This window comes from Notechis scutatus, chromosome 4 (genome assembly GCF_049901735.1).
Source record: "Notechis scutatus isolate UNSWTSFEM ecotype Mainland chromosome 4, rNotScu1.2, whole genome shotgun sequence".
In the NCBI taxonomy this organism is placed as follows: Eukaryota; Metazoa; Chordata; class Lepidosauria; order Squamata; family Elapidae; genus Notechis; species Notechis scutatus.
Window position 1 is genome coordinate 122,843,666 of NC_142012.1, and position 27,241 is coordinate 122,870,906.

At 38.8% G+C, this 27,241-nt stretch overlaps 2 protein-coding genes and 1 long non-coding RNA gene across 9 annotated transcripts; 2 read left to right on the forward strand and 1 right to left on the reverse strand.

Annotated features, from left to right (window-relative positions):
• Positions 1-225: 225 nt before the first annotated feature.
• POLL (DNA polymerase lambda) lies at positions 226-13,235 on the reverse strand. 7 transcript variants are annotated; one of them, XM_026670343.2, is made up of 9 exons: positions 13,168-13,235; positions 11,270-11,421; positions 10,685-10,979; positions 8,385-8,526; positions 5,963-6,271; positions 5,241-5,414; positions 4,539-4,667; positions 1,435-1,603; positions 226-904 (listed from the first exon to the last, which is right to left on the reverse strand). In XM_026670343.2, exons 2-9 carry the CDS (start codon positions 11,376-11,378, stop codon positions 540-542), a joined length of 1,692 nt encoding a protein of 563 aa, XP_026526128.2. In that variant the 5' UTR covers positions 11,379-11,421; positions 13,168-13,235; the 3' UTR covers positions 226-539. The 7 variants fall into 7 exon arrangements, with proteins under 7 accessions (XP_026526128.2, XP_026526052.2, XP_087820790.1 ...); XM_026670267.2 differs by having other exon boundaries at positions 13,111-13,212; XM_087964664.1 differs by lacking the exon at positions 13,168-13,235 and adding an exon at positions 13,073-13,162.
• LOC148130893 (uncharacterized) lies at positions 1,435-7,153 on the forward strand. Its single transcript, XR_015749429.1, has 2 exons — positions 1,435-1,575; positions 6,121-7,153. It is a non-coding gene; the product is annotated as an uncharacterized LOC148130893 (long non-coding RNA).
• Positions 13,233-24,279, forward strand: DPCD (deleted in primary ciliary dyskinesia homolog (mouse)). Its single transcript, XM_026670758.2, has 6 exons — positions 13,233-13,336; positions 13,775-13,855; positions 16,508-16,632; positions 18,657-18,790; positions 23,024-23,126; positions 24,118-24,279. Exons 1-6 carry the CDS (start codon positions 13,273-13,275, stop codon positions 24,220-24,222), a joined length of 612 nt encoding a protein of 203 aa, XP_026526543.1. The 5' UTR covers positions 13,233-13,272; the 3' UTR covers positions 24,223-24,279.
• The last annotated feature ends 2,962 nt before the right edge of the window (positions 24,280-27,241 follow it).

A 27,241-nucleotide genomic window follows, 5' to 3' on the forward strand; every position in this document is an offset into this window, starting at 1 on the left:
GAGGTGGATTAAGTTGAGAGTGTAATTAGCCCGGAGCCCTCCGGGCAACTCTCCAAAATACTGTAAGGATAGCAGCCCTGCAATTCATCTCTTTAAAATTAGTAAAATTTTGTAAATTTCCCATTTGTCCCAAGTAGATATTAGTTGATTTTTTAATGTGCAAAAAAGATTTACAATCATAAAGATTTACAATCATTGTTCTTGGAATTGATAATTGAATGAATTGATTTGTCCATAGTTTTTTCCTCTCACTGAAATCTTTCAAAACTAATAAAAGACTTTAAAAATCTTGGGATTTTTACAGCCAGTGGGGGAAAACAATAAACTGCTCATCAAGAGCATACACACCAAGACAAATTCCTTGTGTGCCCAATCACACTTGGCCAATAAAGAATTCTATTCTATTCTTTTATCAAGTCCTTTGCTTTGCAAATACGCCTCAAGGAAAAGAAGCAAAGGATATAGAATATATGTTTGAAAATATCATGCAAGTTCCCATATCTCCCTGAAGCTAACTGAGGCTACTTCTTTTCTTGCCTTTACCAGTCCCTCTCATATGGCTCCCGGTAAGGCAACCCCAGATGTACAAACACATCCTTCTCAGTAGGCGTGGACAGGACAATCCCAGATCCAGTTTTGAGGCCATCTGGTCCTCGCACTACACCACTGCAGAGGGCATGCTCTGACAGACTCATGCCTTTAGTCCTGGCCAGGGCTCGCATGGAGCGATTGAAGTGGGCTGAGCCCGTGAAGTACAACAAAGCGCAGGCAAACTCTCTGTAGGGCACCACAATGATGTCGAGGCGCCTGTGGTGCCTATCTGGGCCTGGTAAACGACAGACTCCGAGGTACTTCTGCTGGCTTCCATTGTCTTCCTGATTCACCAAGTCATCCGTGAGAAAGCCTGAGTGGAAAGCACAATATGTGAGACAAATACTGTAGTATTATTGCAAAGGATTGAGAAGTAAGTTGACACTAGGAGTAAGCTGCCCTCTTACTTATATCAGTCTCAGGTCCTGCCAGATCAATATAATTGGAAGGAACGTTCCTGGAGGACAAGACATTACCAGGACATCACTGTTCACAGTGACCTGGTCTGCCTTTTCATAATGTTTTGCTATTAACTAAAAACAAAAGAAAAGGGACAGGCTCCCCAACATGAAGAACTAGTTAAGCAAGTACCTTAGAGAACAATAAATAGCCCAGTCCTTATCCCCAAAAGTCCAAGAAAGAAAGAGAAAATAGTTTCCCAGTATAGCAGCAGTTACTGGTCTACGGTGATTCAGCTTTAGGAAAAGTGCCAAGCTCAACTCAAGCTAACAAAACTAGGCCCCTTCTGTATTCCTACTTATGTTTTCTTTAAATAGTTCTCAAGGTGGATACATTCAGGAATGAGTCTGAACTCCCAGCCCCACCACAGAACTATTCTCATACCACTTTGATGAAGAACGTCGAGCAGTTTGTTGAATACTCCTTGGTGGGAGCATCCATCGGGATGAGTCACCAGTACATCCACGTCTCCACAAGTGGGTTTTTCGCGCCGGAAAGAGCCACATGCTATACAAACTAGTTCAGGTATAATAGACAGAGCTGCTTCTCTAACCTTAAAGAGACAAATCAGAGAAATTAACTGCTCTCAAATACCACTTACTGTAATACAACAATTCTCAACTTATAAAGGAGAGTGTTTGTAGCTGAGAGTTGAAATAAGGAGTCCCTGGTGCTCTCAGAGCTTGGTTGTTTTCTTCCAGACATTTCATTACCTAAACTAGGTAACATCGTCAGTGATAATGATGCTAGCTAGCATCGTAAGCTATCACTAGAAAACAACCAAGCTCAGAGACTACCAATCCTCAACTTACAAGCACAATTGGGACAGGAGCTTCAAGAAGCGAAATAATCGAGTTACTGCCAATTTTATGACTTTTTTGCTGCAGTCATTCAGCAAGTCACATGGTTGCTAAAGGAAGCTGGATTCTCCCAATGACTTTGCTTGTTGGAAACTACCTGGGAAGGACACAAATGGTGATCATGTGACCCCAGGACACAGCAACCATTGAAAATACATGCCAGTCACTAAGTGCCCAAATTTTAATCACATGACCGTGGGGACATGTGATGATAAGTGCAAGGACCAATAGTAAGTCACTTTTTAAGCAACCTCATAACTTCAAACAGCTGTTAAAAATGGTTATAAGTCAAGGGCTACCTGTAATTCAATGACCTAGCATTTCATTTGCTTGACATGATTGATAAATAAAACAAATTGAAAAGTAAGTACCACCATAATCCAAATATTTTCTAATGAACAGTAAAATAATATCATAGAAATAAAGGGAAATCCCATTAGATTTAATCTGTTTCTCTTAGAATATAGAACCACAGAAGACTCCACACTGAAAAGGATTCAATTTATCCTTGCCTGAGAATGGGTGATTCTCCTGCTATAGGCCTACACCTCTTACTTTGGTATCCTGTATGGAATCTTAATCCCAAGAAACTGGCTGTTCTTTCAGAACTGCAGTTAAATATCAAGAACTGGAACTCCCAATCCAATAAGCATGCCCAATGATACGTTCCCTGTCAGCCCTTTTCCTACACTATCTTTATTAACGCATCATTTAAAGGTGATTTCGGTATGCAGGATGATCAATATTATGATGCCAATCATCCATTTTAACAAGCGAGGACAGCTACCGGTTCAGGACATAGGGAGTAGAGGGGAGGGGGGGGAGGAAAATCAGTTTAGAGGATGAGTGCCCCTTGTCAGTCTCCAGGATCATCCTTCATTAGTGAGGAATAAACCCATTAACCTTTGCCCTGCAACATTTGGAATCACCTTCATGGCTTTTCTAATGCAGATCTTCCCCCTCTGCATCCCCAATTAAGTTTTCTTGAAAGCAGCAAACCCCATACTGCCCCTTGGATCTTCGACAGACAGCAGCTAATCCCCTCTTTCTCTTGTCTCTTCCCCGAGGTAGGCAAGAGAAGGGTAATCCCATCAAATCCACAATAGGCCCATTCCCATCAAATCCACAATAGGCCCATTCCCAAGGGCGGAGGTTCCCCAAAGAACTTTAATCCTATGTAAGGGGTGATGCCCTACCTGGCAACTATGCATTCTTTAGGGGCAGGCACTGTGACTGAGTGACAGCGTCATGCTGCCCCAGTGCTGCCATGGCAATTCCACTGTACAGGAGGAACAATGAAAAGGTTTTTTTTTTAATGTGGCTTAGAGCTCTGAATTTAAAGAGCTGCATTAATATATAAACCAGACCATACGGTCCAGCCCAAAAATATAAAAACAAGGGGGGGAAAAAAACATTTGGCTGGAAGGGTGCAAAGCACTCTTTCCTTACCAAGAGAGCAACAATGGAAAATCGCAGATGTCTTTGTCAACCATCCTGCCAGTTATCTGAGAATTATTTAGAGAAGAATTGGCATAACATATTGGGAATTTATCAAGGCTTCATAAGTAAAAATTAAAGCACAAATGATGTTGGTAAATTAGATTGATTTCAGATCAGGTACAAAGGCTTGCAGAGCATAGAAATAAAATATATTAACATGGATGGAGGTTTTCTTTCTCAGTCAATTGTAAGGAACTTCAACTTTGGAAAAAGGAAATCTTCAACTTCTGCAGTAAAGGTGCCTAAAAAGGGAAATTGATTTGTGATAGGCAGAAGTTTGGATATGATTAGAGCCATGCTTTTCAGCAAATATGGAGAAAGAACACTGCTTCAAATAAGAGGTTTCATTAAGAGTCGTGGCTTGGATGGTTGGTATGTAAAAGGAAGTAAGCTAAGCCAGTCTTCCTCAGCTGTGCTATTTGAGAGTAGGAAAAAAAAGTGCTTTCCAGTTGTGAAGAACATGAGGTCATAAAGACTTAGGTGGTGAATAAAGACGAGACTGGGAAATCAACTCCATGGGCAAGCTAAAACTACTTTTACTGAGATTACCTATAATAACAGAACCTTTCAAGTCTGGGTTGCACATTCTTTCCATTGGTAGATTTCTATGAATCAATGAGGTGCCTGCCTGAGTCACTTCCAAATGTTATCTTGTTTCTTTGGATTTAAAAAAAAAATCACCTCATTTTGCCTTGATAATAGTTATTGATACTTTTATCAGTCATCTTCCTTACTCTTTCCACTCTACATAATGAAGTGTCCCTTCATTCACCCCTTGATCTAAGCCATGTATACCTGCTGTGGTGTCTGGGTTCTTTGCAGGACAAGGTGACTCCCAGTTTTAGCATTTCAAATAGTAAAGAGGGAGAGGGATGCCCAAACATCCAAAAATAGGTACGCCAGTAATAAGTTTGGAAGATGAGTGGAATCAACATAGAAAAGATGTTAGTGTTTAAGTATACAGTACCTCTAATATGGTATCCCTTTGGAAAATATTTTGGGGGGTTTTATTTGGCAAACTGCCAAGTGGGAAAAACCAAGATGGAATAGCCTTATGATTAAAATCTGGTGAAAAATAGCCTATGATCTTCTGTCAACATCTCGCTATAGTTTCAACAAGGTACTCACCCTCTGCTCAATTTCAGCAGCTTCTTGCCGTGGCATGCGTTCCAAGAAGTCCTTGTAATACTTAAGGCCAATAGCTTGCTGGCTGGTGAGAGAGGCCCGAGTGCGGATGTCATCCAGAGTGCGAAAACCCTGGGCAGAACACATAACAGAATTACAGGAATTTTGTTTTCAGTAATCCTTCATAAGCGATATCATAGAACCCACCACCAATGTGTGTAATATGTGATGCGCTGTTTATAATACTGTCCTGATTTGCCCCTGAAAATCACATACATTTTTTTCATGAACAGTTCAAAACATGTGATCATTCATTCCTCACACACACACACACACGATCATGGTGTTGCTACTGGAGAACAACATAATGATTCAGAATGAATTTGACCCTTTTGCAAGATAAGACAATTAATATATAAACTGTTGGTATTGATAATAAAGGGAAAAAAGATTGATACAAATAAAGTTAACACACTGTATCTTTATATACACTATAAAGTAGGAAAAGAGGACGCTAGCATTATGTGTCCAATATAGACAGTATAAAATCTCCAGAGGAAGTCCCGCCCCCCCCCGCCCCCAAATCAATCATAACTAAAAAAGTAGCAATACTAATACAAACTCACATGCCTTGGCGCAAAGATATAACATGAACAAATAGAAGGGAATGCCACAGAATCATTGCTAAAGAGAGGATAGAGTTACCTGCTGGTACCACATCTGGCTAGTCTTTACTCCTGCTCCCCATATATTGGAAAATAATTCTAGCACTGAGACACTGTCACTTATGTGGTCAAGTTTTCGAAGATGCCCACTCTCCAGGATTTCTACAATCTTTTCTGCCATCTGTTTTCCAATTCCGGGAATCTTACAGGCTTCCTGAAAGGAGAACAATGAAACGGCAACTAGTTCGAAGCAAAGCTCAAACACTGATTTACTCAAGAGTATTTTAGGTATGCTGTGTTTCATTATGCCCAGGACACACCCATTTTTTTTAATACAGACCCATCCTAAAAAAAAAACTATGATTAGCATTTAGATAACTATGCAAGCGTTACAAACACCCCCTTGTATCTTTTACTTTTGGCCTACAGATCTTTTGTCTGAATCTCAAGGCAGCTTCAGCCTTTCTCTGCACTCTTTTCAAAAGATCAGAAGTTCAGCATAATCTTGATAAAAGATTCTGCATACATTGTAGAATTAGCAAAATACTTTCCAAACAGCAGGATGGAATAATAGGAATATGTAAGTAGGATGCAGGCCACAGCTGTTTGAAATCATGTGTCTATATAACATTAAAAAAAACCCACAAATTAGAACTTTTCCTGGAGAAAAAAAAATACTAAGCCAGAAAGGTACAGATACCTTGGGAAAAGCAGATATATGACAGAAAAACAGACATCCTTCGTAAATTTTGTCTCATTTACCTGATAACATGTGACTGGCTTATGATAACTCTTGAGTGCGTTAATAGCTTTTGAGTAGCTTAGACCCCTCCACTTGTCTCCTTGGACAGAGTAGGCTTTAGCCAGCACTTCCAGCTTCTCTGTAATGCACTGATTATGATTAGTTTTCTTGCTTTCAGAAGACCGAGCGCAAACCCACTTGCCAGGGGGACAGCACACTGATGAGCCTTCTGACAAAGTGTTCGGGTCTTGGCCTGACTTCAGTGCTTTCAGTTCTTCCAGAGTGACAGCAGGTTTGTCCTCTTCAATTTCTTCATTATCTAACGTCCTCTTTGGGATTCACAGAACAAGCAGAAGAGGGAGCAATGAAATTGAGTGATCATTTAGCCAATCACAGAATATGAGCTCATTCTGCAACAATATATAGACACTGTAAAGTATGGGGCACAATTCTTCATTTTCTTTGTTTCTTTTGTAATATTTGTATTGCTTTTATCTTGTTAAAATTTCTTCAATAAAAATTATATTAAAGAAATAAAAATAAAATACAGAGCAGAATTAACACCCATGAGAAATAATCACAGAAACCCAGAGTCAAAGCAAATATCAATTGAACTAGCAATTTCATATCTACAATTTATGTTCCTAGTAATGGTGATCAAGAATTAGGAAGTACAGATGGCAAAATATCTGGGATGACCAAAATACAACTGATTGTCACAGTAAATGTGTTCTATGTTTAAAGCATGGTAAAAAGTAATAATGAATATTTTGTTCTAAGTTATAGAATTAGTAGGTATTTATCACCTCTACATTCTATAGAAATAAGCAGGTACCAAAATTCCATTTAAGATATCTTGGATACCCTATTAGGAAGCTCAGAATAGAAAAAATATTGAACAATAGTTTTTACTTTTTATTCAGTGGAATCCCGATACTATATGAAAGTGTTTAGGAAATGTACAAAATGCAACCAGAATATTCAGAAATTACGTTGTAATCCACCCAGAATCATTGAATACGAGACGGGCAGCAAATAAATTTAATAAATAAATAAATAAATGCCCCCCAAATAAAGACAAAATGTACATCAACATACTTTGAACCGAGGATTGCATGATAACAGAAACAATTCACTACATATTGTTTTTTCTATTGTCCTATATTTTTATGAAAAACAAACATTAATAAAAGACACACGTTTTATGAGCCTAAGGATACTTTGATTTTTATTCAGTTTATTTAAATATTTAAATTTTAAAACGTATAAATAAAAAAAAAACTTTTGGATTATTATCATTTTTTAAGTATAAACCAGCCAATCTGTTTTCACAATCTCAAATAGTAAGGTGTTTCCAAACCTTAGATAAGAGTTTGGCACTGGCTAACTTTAACAGAAAATCCCTGGCTTAGCCTAAAAATGAATAATCAGGCTCACCTGCATAGCTTCCTATTGATCCTAGAAATTGACAGGCAGCCCCCATTTAATGACCAAAATTGGGACCCAAATCTTGGCCACTGGTGATTGTGAGATGCCTCTACAACCACTCAATCACTCAATGACCGCAATCCTGGCACTTGCAGTGCAGTCATTAAGCAATTGCACAGTAGCTAAACGAACAGATTCCCAGGAAACAAGTGGAGAGGCAGGGAGAGAAGGATTTTAGCACAGAGGAAGTCTTCAGGCACCAAGGGACAGGGAGAGAACATTTGTAGGGCAGGCAGAGAACAATTTTAGCACAGGGGAGCCATGCAGGCACAGAGGGTCAGGTTTGAAAAGGATTTTAGCTCTGTGATTTTTTTTCCTGCTGCCCCATGCCTGCAGATATAGAAGATTGCAAATGATAATCACAGAATTGCAGGACCCTTGGTGACTAATTATAAGTGAAAATAGGTTGCCCAGCACCCAGATTAGGATTGTGCGACTACAAGGGAGGCACACAACATTTTACAAGGGCCAGAAGTGCTTTAAAGCAGTGATCCCCAACCTTTCTTATGTCGCGGCCTGGTATCCCCAACCTTTTTATGGCGCGGCCCGGTACCGGCATTAGCTGGGCGCCGCCATCTTTTTGATGAAAAAGTGCTTCCAGTGACCTCACCGGAAGCACTTTTTCATCAAAAAGATGGCGGCGCTAGCGCTCGGTGAGCTTTTCCGGATAGAAATGGCTTTCTACCCGGAAAAGCTCACTAAACGCTAGCGCCGCCATCTTTTTGATGAAAAGTGCTTCCGGTGAGCTTTCTAACCGGAAAAGCTCACCGGAAGCACTTTTTCATCAAAAAAAGATGGCGGCGCCCAGCAAACCAGCGGCCCGGTAGGACTTGTTCCACGGACCAGTACCAGTCCGCGGACCGGTGGTTGGGGACCCCTGCTTTAAAGCACCCTTTCCAAAACTGTTGTAACTTCAAACAATTAATATGCAACTGGTCGCAAGTCAAAGACTACCTGTACAGTTTCACAGAAAGAGCTGATCTCAGTGTTTGATTCTTCTTTCGGTTCCATAATTGTGCTCTCTGCTTTGGGGTGAATCTTATCCTCATTCAGTAATGGCGAGTGTTCCGCTGAAAAGCCTGTCTCATCCAGATATCTGCCAAGAATTAAGAAACAACAAATAATTGAATTTGGAGCATTTCTTGTATCAACTAAAGGCAGATGAAGAACAATATAAAAAAAGGCTAGGAAATTCATTTAAGATATATTCTTCCAAAAGATGTGATTTTTTTTTCAGAGCTTGCTTTAGTGAATAATCTATCCTGGTTTCCAAATGTTTACTGTTTACATTAAAGAGGCACATACTGGAATGAAAAGATGACCATATGTATTTACATTCCATTAGTCACACAGCTAGATATTTGTAATTATACAGAAGCAATTCTAAGATTTCTGCTGTATTCTTTGGCCTCCTATACATATTATTGGCCTCCCTTTCAACTACGTCACACTGTTCATCATTGCAACCATACATGGTATAATTCAGTGGAAAAAATTAGGCATTCCTGTCAAATTATAAAATTCCAATGAATTCATAAAGTAACAGAAGTCGAACATATTTTTCTGAAAAAGTGAATGCTTACTTATGCGCACTTACTTATAGATTCAAAATAAGCAAACAGTGAATATGGCCAAAGAAAAAAATTAAGTGTCCTTTCTTTCAATATTTTATATCATCTCCTTTGGCCAAAATTACAGCTTCCAAATATTTTCCTGCAGGTTTTATTCTTGTTTGAGAATTTTTCTCCCATTCTTCCTTTTAGTTCTAGTTTCTTCTAGTTCAGAAATATTCTTAATCTCCTTGCATATGGTGTATTTTTGAGACTCCTTACACATATTCAATAATGTTCATCGTTGTGGAATATGGAGCCCATTTCAAACAAATCAACAGACAAATCAAATATGTACTTAATAAGAAAGACATATCTGATTTAGAGCATGCTTTGGACAGCTGTCTTGTTGAAATATCCAGTTATACTTCAGCATATATTTTTTTAAACTCCCTGACTGCTTTCATGTAGATGTTAAACTGTGAAACAACAGTGGAGAAGACAGAATCCATGGAACACTGTATGTGAATGATCTATATTTGAACAGCAATGTCCCCACATCATATTCTGGGCTAATTCTAAGAGGAAGAATTGGAATCACTGCAAAACAGTGCTCCAAAGGCTCAACCTTGCCATATAGCCCATTGATCTGAAGGATACCATGATCAATGCTACAGAAGCTATCAAGAGGTCCAAGAGAAATAGCAGTTTACATTCCACCAATATACAGGCAGTTCTCGATCTACAACCACAATTGAGTCCAAAATTTCTGTTGCTAAGTGACACATTGATTAAGAGATTCCCCCCCCATTTTACGACCTTTCTTGCCAGTTATTAAATAAATAATTGCAGTTGTTAAGTGAAACTGGCTTCCCCATTGACTTTCCTTCTCCTGGGATACTGTAACCATTATGAATACAAGTCAGTTGCCAGGCATCTGAATTTTTATCATATGACCATGGGGAGTCTGCAACTGTTGTAAATGTGAAAAATGGTCATATAACTCATTTTTTTCAGTGCCATTTAACTTTGAAAGGTCACTAAATGAACTGTTGTAAGTTGAGGACTACCTTCTTAGCTCATCTACTACAGCAGTGATGGCTAACCTTTTCCATGTTGCGTGCCAAAAGTGTGCACGCACACATGCGTGCCTGCACGCATGATACAATGCACGCGTGATTTCCACTCCCCCTGCACATGTGTACCGTGCGCCTCTGTGCATGCCCACATAACCCCCACACACGCCACATGCCACTGCGCATGCATGCACGCCTCCCACAAGCGCGCCTCTCCCGTGCATGCGTGGCTGATACCCAATAATCAGCTGGTTGGCAGGGTGCATGCATGCGCAGTGGGGCTCTTCTGGGTGACCTCGCACGTGCCGGCAGAAGTGGCTCTGAGTGCCACTTCCGGCACGTGTGCCATAGGTTTGCCATCACGGTACTACAGTAACCAAACTAGATTCAGTGTCATTTCCCAGATGAAATATCCAGTAAAATCACTTCAGAAAATCAGCATCCAAATCATCAAAGCCATCACTTTTTCAGTCACTTTATCAAAAAATAGGATACTTCAGACTGGCCGACGGTTACAGTAAAAATATCGAATGAAATTCTTTTTCTATTGCATTTTGAAGATGGATGATCAGTTTTACGTAAACCTTCCCCATTCAAACTGGATAAAGTATTTAAGTGAGAGACCTACTTCTCTGGAACGATGAGTCTATAGTCAGTAGTGTCCAAGATCTGCTGTGCTGTAATACAAGAACTCAGCCATGATGCCTTAACTAGTTGAAATCCCTGAGGTAACTTTTTGAGTTTGAGAAGCCGAAAAGCCCGATCAAAATCCATGTCTTCATCTACTATTACATGTGTCACATCTGGGGAAACCTGGCTGCAGATGTGTCCTCCATTTTGGATGATCTGCTTATAGAAGATCTCAGCCCTGGCCTGGCCAATTCCTGCTTGCAACACATAAGCTGTGATTGGCTCCAACCACCCTGGTAAAAATACCACAGAGAAAGATGATCAGCAAGATAAGATTAGGTTACAAATATTTTCAGAATGAAGAAAATCTGATCATTTGATGAAATATAGCGAAAGTTAGTGTTTTATGACATATAGTCATGTTATTATATCACTGCATTGTAGAGATTGAACTTTTTAAAGATTAAGTCATTTCTCTGAAATGAACCATTTGTCATAAATTGTGGTTTAATAAGAATTAACAGCAATGCAAGCCACACTATGAGAACTTCACATGACTAAAGTCAGAAAGAAAAAAATTCACCTTGTTGATTCCTGGTTTCTTCTTTCCAAATCTTTAAAGACGCAGTGTGTACCTCATCTTTCAACTTCTTTCGTTTGCGGAAAGCTTTGACAATTCCTTGAGGTTCCATGGACCATAGATGTCTCCTTCCCTAACAGGAGAATGCAGATTTGCTGAAGATGTAGGAAGGAAAAGTAAAAGAAATAACAATATATTTTAATGACAGGTAATTCTTAATAGGAATCCTTGTGTCAATGTTCCATCATTTTAGAACAGATTAATAGTTCTAGTATATCTTCCACTCAGTCAATCACAGAAATTACCCTTTTCATCGTGCCTAATCTAATACATTTGGAGATTGGTAAAATTAGCATTTCATAATTTTTGTACCTGGTAACTATATATAACTATTTCCTTATATCTCTTTGCCATTGTCAGCTTATATCTTTTAGCGCTATTGGAAATGTTATTTTACTGAAGGTTAGAAAAGACGCACTTGGGGAAACAATTGGAAACAGAGAGAGAATAGGTCTGGGATAGAAAATCAGTCATCTACATATGGGTGGTACAGAAAAGCATGGAATTTTACAAGATCTCCTTAGGATATCACATAGAATTTTTTTTTTCTTGAGAGTAAAATTGTAATATACTTAAATGTACTGTAATATATATTATAATGTGCATCATATATACATTACAAGTAATAAACTGTATATTGTTTTCCTGTTTAGGAACAGTATAATATATGAAACAGTTCTTATTGTAACTTTCCTTGAAATATCTGGCTGGCCTTACTTTAGAAGAATGGAGTCCTAAAATTAGGAGGGAACAAGGTTAATATGGTATTTATGATCCATAAATATGAGCATTAGGGTGGGAAGTATTTTATGAATTCAGAACTCACATGAGTCAGAACACTAGTCCAGTAGTGTCAACACTGTTGGGCTAAATTTTCCTAGTAAAGACCACAGAGACTGAACCTAAGATTTGCTGAACACAAAGCATGTGCTCAAACATTATAAGCTATGGTTCTTCTATCCTAGATTCAATGTTCAACCTCTTTAATTAAAAGGATGATGAACAGCCATGCTGAATGAACAGACAACTGTTAAAGAGTTGGAAAATACTTCACTGGAGAATATGAATTTGTATTCAAATTTGTATTTTTGCATTCTGCAATCTCTAGCCAGGAAACTGTGATCAAAGTCTGTGACAAAACAGCAGATGAAAAGTATAGCAGCTAAAAATAATAATAATAGTATCAATATTGTTACTTTTAAGTGTTATGTTAGGTTTTAAACCAAATGGCACAACCTTTTATGTTTAATGACCAATTTGATCAGGAGCTGAAGTAAAAGGTATCAGCACTGGGTTAATTTGATTTCAAATAAAAGTGTCTACAAATAAATCTCTCATGCATACACCCAGGACAGGCTTCCCCAATTTAGCGTTACTCAGATGCATTTCCCATAAACTCTGGTTTACAAAATATGCCAGCCAAGGATTATAGCCCTTGAAATCAACGCAGATTGTGGGACTCCTTCCTAGAGGGAGCAGAGAGACCAAGAGAGGAAATTTTTTTGCATCACTTCGGAGCGGTACTCTAATCCGAGCCCGGCTCACTGCAGTCCAGAGACCACCCGCTTAAGAGTGTCTGAATTTGAGAGGTGGGATGAGGTCGAGCCAAAGGCTCCTTAACAGCCAGGGCCAACCAAATCACCGCGACGCTTCTGTAGCCCGCTGCTGCCCGCCGCTGCTTTTCCAAGGCGATTGAGGGGCGCCGCGCCGCCCTGCATCGCTACCTTAACCCACCCATCCACCTACGATGCCTCTCTGGTTGGAGAAAGAGGGGGAGCCCTTACGGAGCGTCCAAAGAGAGGCCGAGGAGAACGATACCGAAGAGGGCAACGTTCCCTTACCGAGAGTATAGCTGTGACACAAGAGCGACCAGTTTGCGGCATTTTCTTCCGGGTCAGGGCCGGAAGACCGGGAGGCGTTGCCTTGGTAACGTGCGGAGCCGCAATATGGCTGGCACCAGCTGGCTGGAGCGGTTGCGTGCCGCTCGCAAGACCGCCCTGCTCGCCGATGGTAACGGGATGGCTGGGGCTGGGATAGTGGCGATCTGGGGAAATGACCTGGGCAAATGGGGAACGTGTGAAGTTGGGGAACTTTCTAAAGTGGGAGAAGCCGTGCAGTTCCGGTCTCCCAAGTGGCGAGGAGGCTGCCTTCGCTTTTGGATGCGGCGACCCCGGGGCGATCTAGTAGGGATACACTGAAGATCCAACTTAAAAATCATTTTAAAGTTTTTTTTAAAAGAAGTAATGGAAAACATTCCCGAGACTGTTTTATTTCTAACTGATTCACCACTGTGAGGAGCATGTGGAAATCAACCCGTTAACATTGGTACTTATTTCCATCAAAACTTGGTTTAGTAGAGTAGTATGGATGGAGAGCTGTGAGTCTTTAAAAGTCACTCTGGCCAAATGGGGATTTCCTCCTATTTCTCCTATCTTGTGCTCTCTTTAGGTAAACGAAAAATCCATTACTTGTTTGAGGATGGAAAGGAGATGGCAGAAGAATATGACCTGAAAACACACCAGCTACTCTGTAAGCCAGACAACTTTTCTTACTTCTAGTTAAAAATTGGAAATGCAAATGGTCCAGGTAGATTCGAAATACAGGTTTTGCCTTTAATAGTATTGCACATTCTGCGGGTCAGTAAAGCAAACTTTACCATGAAAAAGATCCATAGTCAGAAAGGGCGATGAAATCAATGTTGGCTTTGCCTCTGAGACTACAGGGCTAGGCTACATTCTTATCTTTTTCCTTATCCACAGCATTAACCCTAAACTTTGATGTCTCAGTTATACTACAGTATATGATGAAACTAAAAATTAATCCACTTACTGTATTTGTACTGCTCCTGAGATTGCATGACTTTATCATGCTTCTCTTGACAAAACCTGTACAAGCAAATGTAAACAGGAATTTCAGGGCACAATGCTGTGATGGGGTTGGTTGTTGTTTTTTGTTTTTTTGAGATAGAGAGAAAGAATTTGACCACCTGCTGTAGATCAAAGCTCTATTTATAGTAAAATCAAGCTTTAAATTCTTGTACTTTTCTGTCCCAGGTGTATATAAGTAGTCTTGCTTAACAACCATTTGTTCAGCAACTATTCTGAAATACAGTAGCTTTGAACAAAGGGGCTTATGACTAGTCTTTGAAGTTCTAGCCATCACAATGCCCTTGTGGTCAAATGAATAAAATTCAGCCTGCCTGAATTTATGACCAGTCTCCTGCTGCCTTACCCCCACCACCAGCTGACCTTTGCATCATCTTTGCTTGCCTCCATCTGCTGGGCTCATCACATGCAGAGGAAGTGCCATGAAAACACTCCACAAGGCAGCAGATGAGAGCTACAGAACAGGCGGGTGTGTGTTCTGCTGTGGCACCATGCACCACTACCAACTAAGTCCTTCTTTTGCACTGTTCTTTCGCATGCTGGCCAGGTCCTTTCTTTCTCACACCAGCCAGGGCTTTCTTTTGTGTGATGGCCAGGGTCTTATTTGGGCATCTTCCTTATTAGTGTGAAAGGAGGACATGGCTACACTAACGTAAAAGAAGTGGCAAGGGCAGCTGGTAGCAGCAGATAGGTAGATGACTTACAGGGCAGAGATGGATAGAAAATAGGGGAATGGGGAGGTGGGAATTAAAGTGGAGACAGTCAGAATGGCTTGGATATGGATGGGTCCTCTTCTAATGACCACATGTGATCCACTGAACGATAACTATAACTATAATAACAGATTGCCATGACTGCCATTGTTAAGCTGAGCAGTCATCAGATGTTTTGCTTAATGACCATGTTGCTTAGCAATGGAGTTGCCAGCCCACTTATGGTAGTTAAGTGATGATTACCTGTAATATAACTGTAATAACAGCTTGTTGTTATCCAGGAGGAGGGGGAGAGGAAATTCCAACTGCCCCTTGTTTTGGACAAATTAGACTAATCAGGTTGTTGTTTTTAAAACTGTTTTTCACACTGTGGGGTAGCATTTCCAAAATCAGTGCCTTGAGCATGAATTGAACTGGAAAGTATCAATATGTTTTGGTATCTATAGGACTGAAACCTGGATGAATTAGCCGCACTTCCTAGATGACTTGGCTCTCTAGGCCTATGTGACTAAGCTTATGCAATGTTTCAGATCTGAGGAAAAAAACTGTTTTGGAATGCATTAGTATGCTTATATAACACCTGTCTACGACTCCTGAAAACAACTATGCCTTTTCCTAGAATAGTGCAATTGCCCTATTTAACTATGGCAGAATCCCAGGGAAAAGATTCATGTGATTTAAATGCAAATTTATTTATTTATTTTTATCCTTTTGTTATTTTTTAAATAAATAACTCAAGTTGGCAAACATATTACATAATACTCCTTCCTCCTCCTACTTTCTCCATTATAACAACTCTGTGCGGTGGTTTGGACTGATGCTATGTGTTCTGAAGCAAACTTTTGCTTTTGGATCTGAAATGCTGCACAACCATCAGGACAAAGCTAGTAAGTTGCATAATGTGAAGCTCAAAGCCAGCAGTTTTAAATGCTCTTTTAATACATGTTCATGTTATTAATATGTAAAAAGGTCTACAAGTAGTCCTTGGGTTACAACAGCAATTGGACCAGAACTACTGCTGCTAAGTGACATGGTGATAAAGTGTGACGTCATGGGATAGCATTGCTTATCTATGGGAGTCCTAGCAGTTCACGTTGCTGTTGATATGTGAGGACCGTGTAGAAGTTAAGCAAGGATCTCATGTGATCACCACTTCCGACTTCGTGCAAACTTCCACATTGATTTTGCTTGTGAAAAACCAGCAGGGAACGTTGGAAAGTATGATCATGTGACTGCAGCCCAGTGCAATATTGGAATCATGAGCTGGGCATTGAGCACTCATATCGTGATCATGTGACTATGAGGATGCTGCAAACAGCTAAAATTCTGAGGACATATAACTCCCCCTTGTTCAATGGTTTTGCAAGTTTGAATGGTCACTAAATGAATGATCAGAAGCCAAGAATCCACCTGTATTCTGTTTCTGCAAAAAGAGGCATAATTAAAAATAAATTGAAATTCAAAGTATTTGACTTAACTTGTATAGCAATTACCCGCTAGTTTCTTAATATCCCAATTGGGAATATTTTCCTGAAAAAATAAATATCTCATTGTTTTTCTTTATCCTTGTCATTTCTGTATAGTAAGAAAATGGAGAGAGAAGAATGCCTTGGGTGCACATGGTAATTGGGAGGTTGAAGTGGGAGAACCCACATTGCTTGCAGCAGGAGCACTGGACCGTGAGTTCATAAAGGAGAGCAATACCAATGTAAACACAATATTTATACCTCAGCATTTGACATGAGAGAAAATATACTTCATTCAATTTTTCTACCTTGATTTTTTTTTTCATTTAGAAAATAGTGAGGCTTTCTTTCTATACCAAGCTTCATGAATAATTCAGAATATTAGAAATGTCCATTATGGTCTTCCTTTCTACTTTGGCACTGTGTTTTTCCTATATATAAAGGTTTATTTGTTAAATGTGTCATCATGCCATTCCTACAAGTTTAACTCAACCTAAGCATTTGCTTCTTCCAATTTTTCCTCACAACATGTTTATGACAAAAGTTGAATTAAGCGATAGCAACCATACTTTAAATTTCAATGTAATTTAAACAGGAATTACAATTTGACCTATGGTCAAAAAGAGCTGAATTAACATTGCATGGAGACATTTTCTAATTATGAAGAGTTTAATATGACTCCTTTATGAGAGTCATGTTCAAGTCCATTCTTAGCCATGGAAGGTCACTGGGTGTATTTGAGCTAGGTAAAAGCAGCAGGCAAGCATGTGCGTGCTCCATTTGTACAAGTGGTGGGCGCACGTGCCTGCCGTTCACACAAATTGAGTTGTGCGGTTGCCCGCTGCTCACGCAGAACCATCCCCTCTCCCGCCCTGCTGGGCCGCAAAGCAGAAAAGGTTGGGTAGCTCTGCTTTTAGAACCAGATTGGTAGCCATTCATTAAATCACGTGTGCTTCCAGATATACTGTTGCGTTGTGTTTCTCATCCTCAGCATTTTAAAAATGTGTGGCTGGGGAATTCTGGTAGTTGAAGTCCACATATCTTAAAATTGCTGAGTTTGAGCAACACTGGTGTGGTATATTGATTGCTTTAGGGAATGTAAATGTTCTCCAATCTTTTTATGGCTCTGGGCAATTTGGGTGGCTTCCAAAATACAATAAAGCACCTATAAAAACATGTATAAAGCATAACACATATAAAACACATCAGCTAAAACAGTTAAATTGTAAGCCCTTGGGTAGTAAATATGTTTCCAGCTCTTTCCTAAATTGTAATGAGGAGGCATGCTTTAATTCTACTGACAATTTATTCCCTGACACAGGCTATAATTTAGCCAAAAATGCCAAGAGCTAGATAATATTTTTATAAAAGGTTTATGTTCTGTATTATGATTCTGCCTTAAATTTAGGATCTCTTTCAAATGTTCTTCCTGCATAAACTCAAAAGTTCAGACTGCCCCGGGAGCTGCTGATGCAGTTTTACAGAGGAATTATTGAGTCTATAATTGTCTGGTATGGTACAGCAACCAAACAGGACAGGTGCAGAGTCCAAAGGATAGTCAAGATTGCAGAAATAATAATTGCAACCAGCCTGCCTTCCATAGAAGACCTATATATTGCGCGGGTCAGGAAGGCTGAGAAAATATCTGTAGATCCCTTACATCCTGGACGCAAAATGTTTCAGCTCCTTCCCTCAAGACAGTATTGCATGCCTAGATACAGGGGCAGTTTTTTTCTCTTGTGCCATCACTCTGCTGGCAGTGTGTGCCATCACCTAATTCTTAGAGTTTTGTGAAATATGTATGTACATCAGCCCAGTGTTTCTATTCTGTGTCTTGAATGTAATTATTTATTGAATGGATGTTTGCTTGATTGTAGTGTTTTATAAAATGGATTTTTCCCTCTTGTGGGAGACTACTTTTGTTCCTTAACCATCTTTTACTTCAGTCTATATTTTTCCTAAATCTAGTAGCACTTTCCTTCACATTTCTCATTATTATAATTTGTGTATCTGCGATACATTTAGTGTATCCCACAAAAGAGGGATTTATTATATAAATTTATTATATAAATTGAGAAAAGCTCATGGGGAAAGGTATTGAACTTAAAGATGCTAGTACCAGTGTTGCTTCAATTTAGATAAGAATCCAGCACTTGCACGCATAAGTTTGGCAATTCTTAGTCATGTTGTTGTTGTACAATTATTACATCTGCTGTCTAGTTGAGCTGAACAACACTGGGCTGAATTCCATTTCTCTTTTCTTTAGCCTGTCTTTATGCGCAAAGACACCAAAAGCAGTTTTCAGTGGCGGATCCGAAACCTGCCATATCCTAAGGATGTCTACAGTGTTTCAGTAGAAAAGGATCAGCGCTGCTGTGTGGTCCACACAACAAATAAGAAGTCAGTAAACAGATTCACTCTTGGTGGGATAACTTTGGGTGTATTTGCAGATAGCTTGTAGGACGTGGAAATGATGTTAGTTCTCTATTGTAATATTCTGAACTTTTCCTAACAGCAAAATAATCTGAGCTGAAATGTACTTGAATATTAGTAGCTCAGGTTGGTAGCTGGGCTGTTGATTTGAGCTCCAAGCTTGGCAATTTGGTTGCAAACGTTTCGTCACCATTTGAGGAGACATCGTCACTGCGCTTTGAATTGACAAACCAACAGCCCATAATCTGAGCTTTTTGTTGTATTCACATATAACACTGTGAAGAGTATGATTTTTGAACAAGCCATTGTATTGTATTTTGAGCAAATCCTTAATGGATAGGTTTGAATGCAATGCTAAATCAAAAACAAACATCGATACGTCTTAATCTATGTATGAATCAAGCTATAGTCCTGGAACAAAGAGCATTTGTTTTTCCTACTCTTTCCATTTTTATGCAATCCCTAATATTTACCCAGAGGTGGTGCTGTTGGCAAGAACTTTTATTTTCTATTTGACCATTTATGTTAGGCTAAAGTTCTTCTGAGGGCAAAGAGTATAATTAATCAATGACAATAAAAAACTAGGGACATGGTCAGGACTTGTCAAACATTTTACAATAAAGGCCAGACTACATTAACCTTATGGGTCATTCTACTTAGCATTTTTGTTATCTAACTGGAACTGACAGGTACAGAATCAGGTTCCTGAAGTTCAGCTCTTGATAGATAGGAATATTATTTCATATTTGTTGATTTGAGCAGTTCTTAAATATGGTTGGCCTTCTGCAGAGTCTCATTTTAAATCAGGATCACCTATGAATTTGATTTGTTGTAGATTAAGATAGAGTTCTGTTGCATAAAAACACAAGCATAAATTTTACCGTTATGACATAGACTGGGTTTACTAATAAGATGCCTTTCAAAAAGAACTAAATAATGACAAGTCAGTCTGTTAGACATAATATTTAAATAAAAACTCAGGATATAGTAATAAGTAGCTCTAAATTATAGTTGCTGATAGGCAGAGAATAAGAGAAACTGTTTCTTTCATATCCCCCTTGAGACTGTCAGCTAATACTAAAAAGAAGATAGTGTTAACTGTGTAACAGATCCAATAAGAAATAATTTACTGTTTACTGTAGCCCAGTATATTTTAGACAGTCCAACATGTTTTGGACAATTCAGAAGCAATGATGCCATTGTTCCTAGCATATAAAATACAAACATTTATATAGTTGTTGTTGTTTTTTTTTGGGGGGGATTGATACCTTAATTAGCATAAACATTTTACATTTGCTTTGCTTGTTGAAAATTCCAGACATGATTGAGTAAAAATTCTAAAGTAAACTTCAATTATTCTATCAAAGAAACCAGGAAAAGTCAGATTAATGCTGCAATAAATAGCTTTTACATGATTTATTCTGGCTGGTTGGTGGTGGAACAAAAGACTTAGTTCAATCTCATGTTTATCTAAGCCATGGTTTAATTATGATTTATTGGTTAAATGGAAATATGTTTATTAAATTTATATGCTTCCCCTTTCACTGATAAGGCAATTCGGGAAAGCTGAATAATTGGTGAATTCACAGGCTAAGCCATTAACAATGGATATCTGCATGAGGTGTAGCTAAAAATGCTACTGTCAATGCAGTTCACTGAAATTTTGGAAGGCAGAAAGAAAATTATCATCTAAATATCCAATCAAGAGCAGAGCAAGAATTCATTAGTAACTAAAACCAAGCCTCCAAGTTCTATTTGTAATGCAAGTGTTGTAACAAAAAACCTAGCACCCACATGTGGAACAAAGTTAATGTCTCAAAGAGTATTTCATGCCTTTCAATAAGTTGCGGTCTTTAAGAAAACATTTCAATTATTAGCTTCAGAAGTGGAATTGGCTTCTATCAGAGGAATACACATTTTTTTCATTTATGTTGTGTTATAACAAAAATTGCTCCACCACAAAACTGCTAGGTTCTTTATAAAACTTGGATTATGTGACTTTTGTGATTTTCCTATTATATACCATTATTCATTGTAGCATGCTGTTTATTGTGAGGAAGGCAGAAGATGAAATAGTTTCAATTCAGATATTTGTCCTTTTTGCTAAAGCAACAGAAGCAGCACTTGTATATCTACATTTTATTCATTCTTCCATAAATTATTCTACTGTTTTACCAAAACTGGGATTTTATGAAGTCTACATGGGAACTTGGAGATTTCCATCTGTTGCTAAACTGCTAGCCAGGTTCTCCTTTTTCCAGACATGTCTAGCAATATTAATTTTTTCCCTTTGCGGGGCTGCTCATGGATCTGAAGCAACCTCTTCCCATTCTATCTGGGACCAGCCCACAGGTTCCCAATCCCGATTATTACATAATGTTCAATTCCCATTAGTGCTTGTGACTTAATCATGTGAGATATTCTAGTTAGTCCTTTAGGGCAGAAATAGGCATGTACTTCCCTCAGCCTCCTGAGATATATTACTAAAATGGTTACCAAAATTACCATTTCAGCAACATTTTTATTTTTTTCCCTTAAGGATAGAGATGAAAATGGAAGAAGGGAAACTCTAGGTAACAAAATTCCTCCCAAACCCATCCAAAATTGTATCACTTAAATTCAGCTATTTACTGTCATATTTAAGCAGTAGGATTTTAGGGTGAGGGTCAGGAATTCAGGATAGAAATAAAGTACTGTATAGGCTGAAAATTTGGCCCCATCTCTTCTTCTGATGCCATCTTCAGCTGGTAGGAAAAGCAAGATGAGGCCTACAATTCTGAGAAAGCTGTTTACTCTGGCTTTAGGAAAAGAGAAGACAACGGCATAATGCTTATGACAATTAGAATTTTAGCAGATGTGGCTTTTCTCAGAGATATAAGAGAAGAAACCTGGAATTAGTCAATGGCTACTCTGCAATTGTAAATATGGAAGAGAAGGGGAACTTAAAAAGAAAATATTGTCACCTACTGCTACTCATTCAACAATGCCCCTTCTAGCCACAGCAAAAGGCTGCTGAAGTGGGATTTGATTCAGTCCTATTGCTGTAAAACAAATCCATTAAAGCAAACTTCCAAACGGGCAAAGCATCCATGGCCACAGCAGATTCAATTATTGCAGACAAGGTAGCAGTTAACATTACACTGGAAGAGGCAAAACAGCAGATCCTTTGATCTTTCACAGATTTTACTTGGAGCTCAGATCAGGTATTTTTCCCACTGCCTCAGCCCTATTGGTAGGTGGTGGGTGGGATAAAGTTGGTGTTCTCAGTGTGGGCTTCATAGGCTCTTTGAAACACTGGGCTACTTTGGGGAGTTGCTTTTTTATTGTCTCAATCAGTAAGAACTTAACACTTCCTTAACTTGTCTTTTGTGTTCATCTAATCTTTGCTGTTTAACCTTTGACATCTCCATTATTATCCATGTCTGCCACCTTTCCCAAATATAAGCAAAAGGCTCCAAGCCCTGGGGTAACATTCTTCTTTAGCAGGCAAAGTTAGCCCTGGCTGGTTGGCCTTTGTGTGCATTTTCAGCAGGGCTTGGAAAATAAAGGGTTTGTGGTTTGTGTAGCACTAGTTCAACCAGTCAACCTCTGAACAAAACTAACTTATTTGAAAAGAATTGCTCATAGGTTTGACATCCTGTTCATTTTGGGGCACCAAACATACAGCAGTTGTGGGTGGAGCATAATTCATAAAGGAAAAGTTCCAGCCTCCGAAAAGAACTAAATGGCAGTCATGCTTCATGGGAGGAAAGCATATTGGGCTTCCATCTTAGATTAAACTGAAAATAGCAGAAGATGGATCATTCTGCAGTAAGTGCCTGATAAATATGAGACTGTAGGCACCATGCATAACCAAGGTGATCAAAACTAAACTGACATTCAAATTATTAAGGTAGCTGTACCTTTTAGTATATGGCTGTATTTAAAAACAAAACCTACTAGTCAAATTAATAGTGAGATATGTTCAGTCAGATTTTTAAAATATAACTCTATTAGTTTATGTATTTATGTATTTTACTACAGAGTATATTAAAAAGAATTCTTAGTGGAATCTTATAACCTGAATGGAAGATGCTCATCTTCTAACTCTTGGAATGGTCCTGAAATTTCTTTTATGTAAAAATATATTTTAGGTATTTTTTATCTTCCACTAGTGAAGAAATGAATAGTCTTTATTTTTATGTCCACATTTACTTTCAGATACTACAAGAAATTCACTATTCCTGATTTGGACAGATTCCAACTGCCTTTGGATAGCACAGCTTTGAATTTTACTCATGCCAATAATACATTGATCATCACAGTAAGTTCTCATAAAGCTAATCTGACACTATTAGCATATTACTGTTTTCAGTCCTCTTTTGCTATACTGCCTTTAGAGATAGTATTCAACTTACAGCCATTCATTTAATTACGTCTCAAAGTTACAATGGCACTGAAAGAAGTGACTTAAGATTGGGTTTCACACTTACAACTGTTGCAGCATCCCCATCGTCACGTGATCAACATTTAGGGGCTTGACAAAAAAGCATGTATTTATGACAGCAGGCACTGTCCTGAGATCATGTGATCATCATTTGTAACTTTCCCAGCTGGCTTCCAATAAGCAAAGTCAGTGGAGAAAGCCTGATTCATTTAACATCTGCAGTGATTCGCTTAACAACTGTGGCAGAAAAGGTCATAAGATGGGACACAGCTCACTTAACAACTGACTTGTTTTGCAATGGAAATTTTGGGTTCCATTGTGGTCGTAAATTAAGGACCAACTGCATAAAACTTGAGGTAATACACATGGGGGGAAATGGCCTTTGGATGAAAATTAAGAATTCAAAATTATAACAGTAAGGCTTATGATGAAAAAAAAAAATAACACTACTATTTCTGCTTCAAAGTCTTAAAAATAACTGCACATTTTTCTTTCTAACCTAAAATAATTGTCTTTTTTAATGATGTTCTGAACAGAAATACTTCAGAGTACAGGGAGGTATCCAATGAACAATTGGAAAAGTTCAAGTGCACATTTTGCCATGGGATATTTCATTCTGCAGCAGGATAAACAGGATCAAAAAATACAATAAGACAGATTTCAAAATTTGAACTAAAATATGCATTACAATGAATGTGAGATATTGCTGTATGTTCTAGATATTATATCTTAAATAGCTGAAAAAGATGAATCTGAGAGAATGACATTCCAATGATTTTGCTTCTTTTTTCAATTTTGCAAATGAGGCACTTTGTTAATAGCATTTATGTTTGAGCTACAGAGATTCAAGCTATTTTCTTTCCTATAGTATCAAAAGCCAACAGAAATATTAGCTGCAGAAGAGGAACTGCAAAAAGAACTGAAGAAGATCAAAGCTGCTAATAATGGGGAAGGAGACTGCAAGACACAGTAGTCAAGAATGTGAAGTGCATTGTCTGTATTTTTATTAAATAATTGCGCTGAACAGGAACCATTCATTCATTTCATTTATACCCTGCCACAATCTACAGAACTCTTGGCAGATTGCAAACATTAAAATCTGCCATTGAATAGTATCTAAAAACCTAAAACAAAACCAACTGGAAAATGCAAAAATCCAAAAAGGGCCTCTTAAGGAGGGAATATATCACTTTATGGCTCCCAGCAACACCTGTTATGGTAAGGAGACATTGGTAATCTTCCAAATCCAAGAAATAAGACTCACCTACCCCTAACTATCCTCAGTATGCCCATGTGGCAGTAGCACTCAAGCCTTCCAAGCACTGGTTATCAGTTTGTTTCTAGGTGCAATTCAATATGCTTGTTACTGGAGGGTGTCAATCCAGCGAAGTTAATCTACTACTTGTTCCTTTGATCAACCAATGGGGGCCTTCGTTAACCATATTGGAACCTCAGGATCATGACTTCTGTCATGGCACCTGCATTCCAGGATGAGGTTCTCTTGAGATCCAGAGGGCTTCCATCCTGATGGCATTCTGGCAGGCCTTAATGACTTGGCTATGCTCCCAGGCTTTGGACTAAGGCGATTGGATCCCCTCCCCGTGTATGATAGATATTGTTGACAAGAGACGCTACCTTGTTTATTGCTATGTCTCTCTTTGCATTACATATTTGTTGTATTGTTTTATGCTTGAGCAGCCCAGAATCAATTAGAGTCTACATTGATATAAGTAGCTGAAACAGCTGTGAGGGACAGAGGTCCAGATCATAGATAATAGAGGGCATCTTAGAGGGTATGTAAAGAATCCCAATTAACCTGGCAAGACATTCCAATCAAATCACTAGGTAATACCAAAGCACAGCCAGGAGAATCTGAACAAATCTATGGCAAAATGGCTAACTGGTCACCACAATCACTCTTGCAACTGGCTCCTTCTCCAAAGGGAATTAACCATTCTGCAAAGAGCTTCTGGATGACAACATGCCAAGGCAACAAGAGAAGTAGGAATGCTTTATTCTCTTATAACTGGTGCAGGCTCAAATCTGGGCACATAATTGTGTTCAATTTCATTCTTCATACTCCTCTACTCTCTGGGCACTGCTGCCTCAACTCCCACTGACAGTCCAAAACCCATCAGCCACTAAGGATAGGCCCAACAGCAGCTGCTTAAAAATGGTTTCACTGAGGGCCCATGAGGGCTTGTTGCCTAGGTTGAGAGCAGCAAAATAGGCACTCGATAGACTCACACATCACATCTTTGGGAAAATCAAGTACCCACCAGAAACTACCCAGATCCAAAAGTGCCTGGAATGGATCCTCTAAATGGGCATCACCTTGGAAGTCGTGGGTAGCCATCAATTTATGCTAGACCAGGAAGTGATCTGACTATGACGAGAATAATAGTTATACTCTCCATATCCAGATCTAAAGTGGTCTGAAGCAAAAACTAGATGCAATATGTGGACAAGCCCATAATACCATGAAATGGTCAGCTTGGTATCTGCACCATATTACCCACTGCATTATTCTTAGGTGTGGTGCCAAGGCCCCTTCTTCGACTGCCAGCAACCTGAATGCATCACATTCTGTTTTCTGCCAGCTAGCCACTCTTAGGCACACTCTTAGGCAACCACAATAGTTGCTTTGGGTAAATAATATATATTTATTATTTGTTATTTATTTATTTATTTAGCCAATGTTCAGAAAAAGGTATGTGGAAACGAAGGGACAAAGAGAAGGAAACAAGAACGGGGCACGTGGGCGCTCCGCCCCACGACCTCTTAAAAGGGGAGTCAAGACGTCTAGAGTTTGGGTTTGGGACTAAGAGTCGGGTGAGCCACGCCCTGCGAGTCCCACAAGTTTGGTGGGTTACATGGTTGCTGGCTCTTTGTTTTAGGTCTGAGACCTAAAAATCCCCACCTTCTGCCAGCTCAATGAAGCCCTACAATCTGGCCACTTAATGGAGAAAGGCCTTCCCTTGATATTCCAAATCTAGTCCCATCAAACTAGTTTCCCTCCAGTACAGTACCACAATCTTCCCTGTTGTTTTAAGATTGGGAGATCAAGAATAACTCAAAAGTTCTGTTCCATTTCTGTCACTGTCAACACTGCCATACCTGTAAATCCCTAAGTCAATTTGAGTGCCACCTCCTAATATCTGCTTTTAAAGCTTGTTTACACAATTACATAGCCACTTTTTATACCACAGTATGTGACTTGTATTATGTTTTTATTACATATACTAATGCCCTACTAGGTTTATCTGTTATAGCATATCAAAATTTGAATCCTAGACAGTGATAAGCCTTTCCAAATATTTTGTTTTAAAATAGATATTCATGATATTGTCCTGGTTTCCCAATCCCTCATGCAGAATATTCAGAGTTTATAATCCAGTTTGTTCATCTCCCATTTTTAAAAAAAATCCCTTTGTCTCAATTACACTGTTTTATATATCAGACACTGAAATAAAGAAATGTTTATGTTTCAGACATTGCTTTTTAATTCAATTCTACAAAAAGAACACAGTTCTGTCTTACACAGACTTCACCGTTTAACAATTTAATCATTAGAATTAGAATAAAAAGTAAGGTGTGGGAGCATTCCTGTTGGTTGTTTTGGCCAGCCAATTCTAATTCCATTCACATATTTTCATACTGGTTTCTTATTTTTAGTGTGTCTGCAAACTTTTGAGTCCCCTAATAATTTCTTATTTGATGATATTCCTACCTTAAATAGAATATCCTATTTAAACTCATATGTACAAGAAGCGGAGTGCATTGTTCAGAAACACTGTAGGGTTTACAGAACACTGTCTTTAGAAAAAGAAGTATTAGTATTAATGGTATATCATTTATAAATACAGATGTTTGGTGAAAGTGATGACAGAGGCCAGGATACCACCCCATGTTTTTGCATCTTCTCTCAGAATTATGCATGGTTAGGTGTTTCTTCAAATATTAAGTTAAAAAAATCCTTCTTTATCTTCACA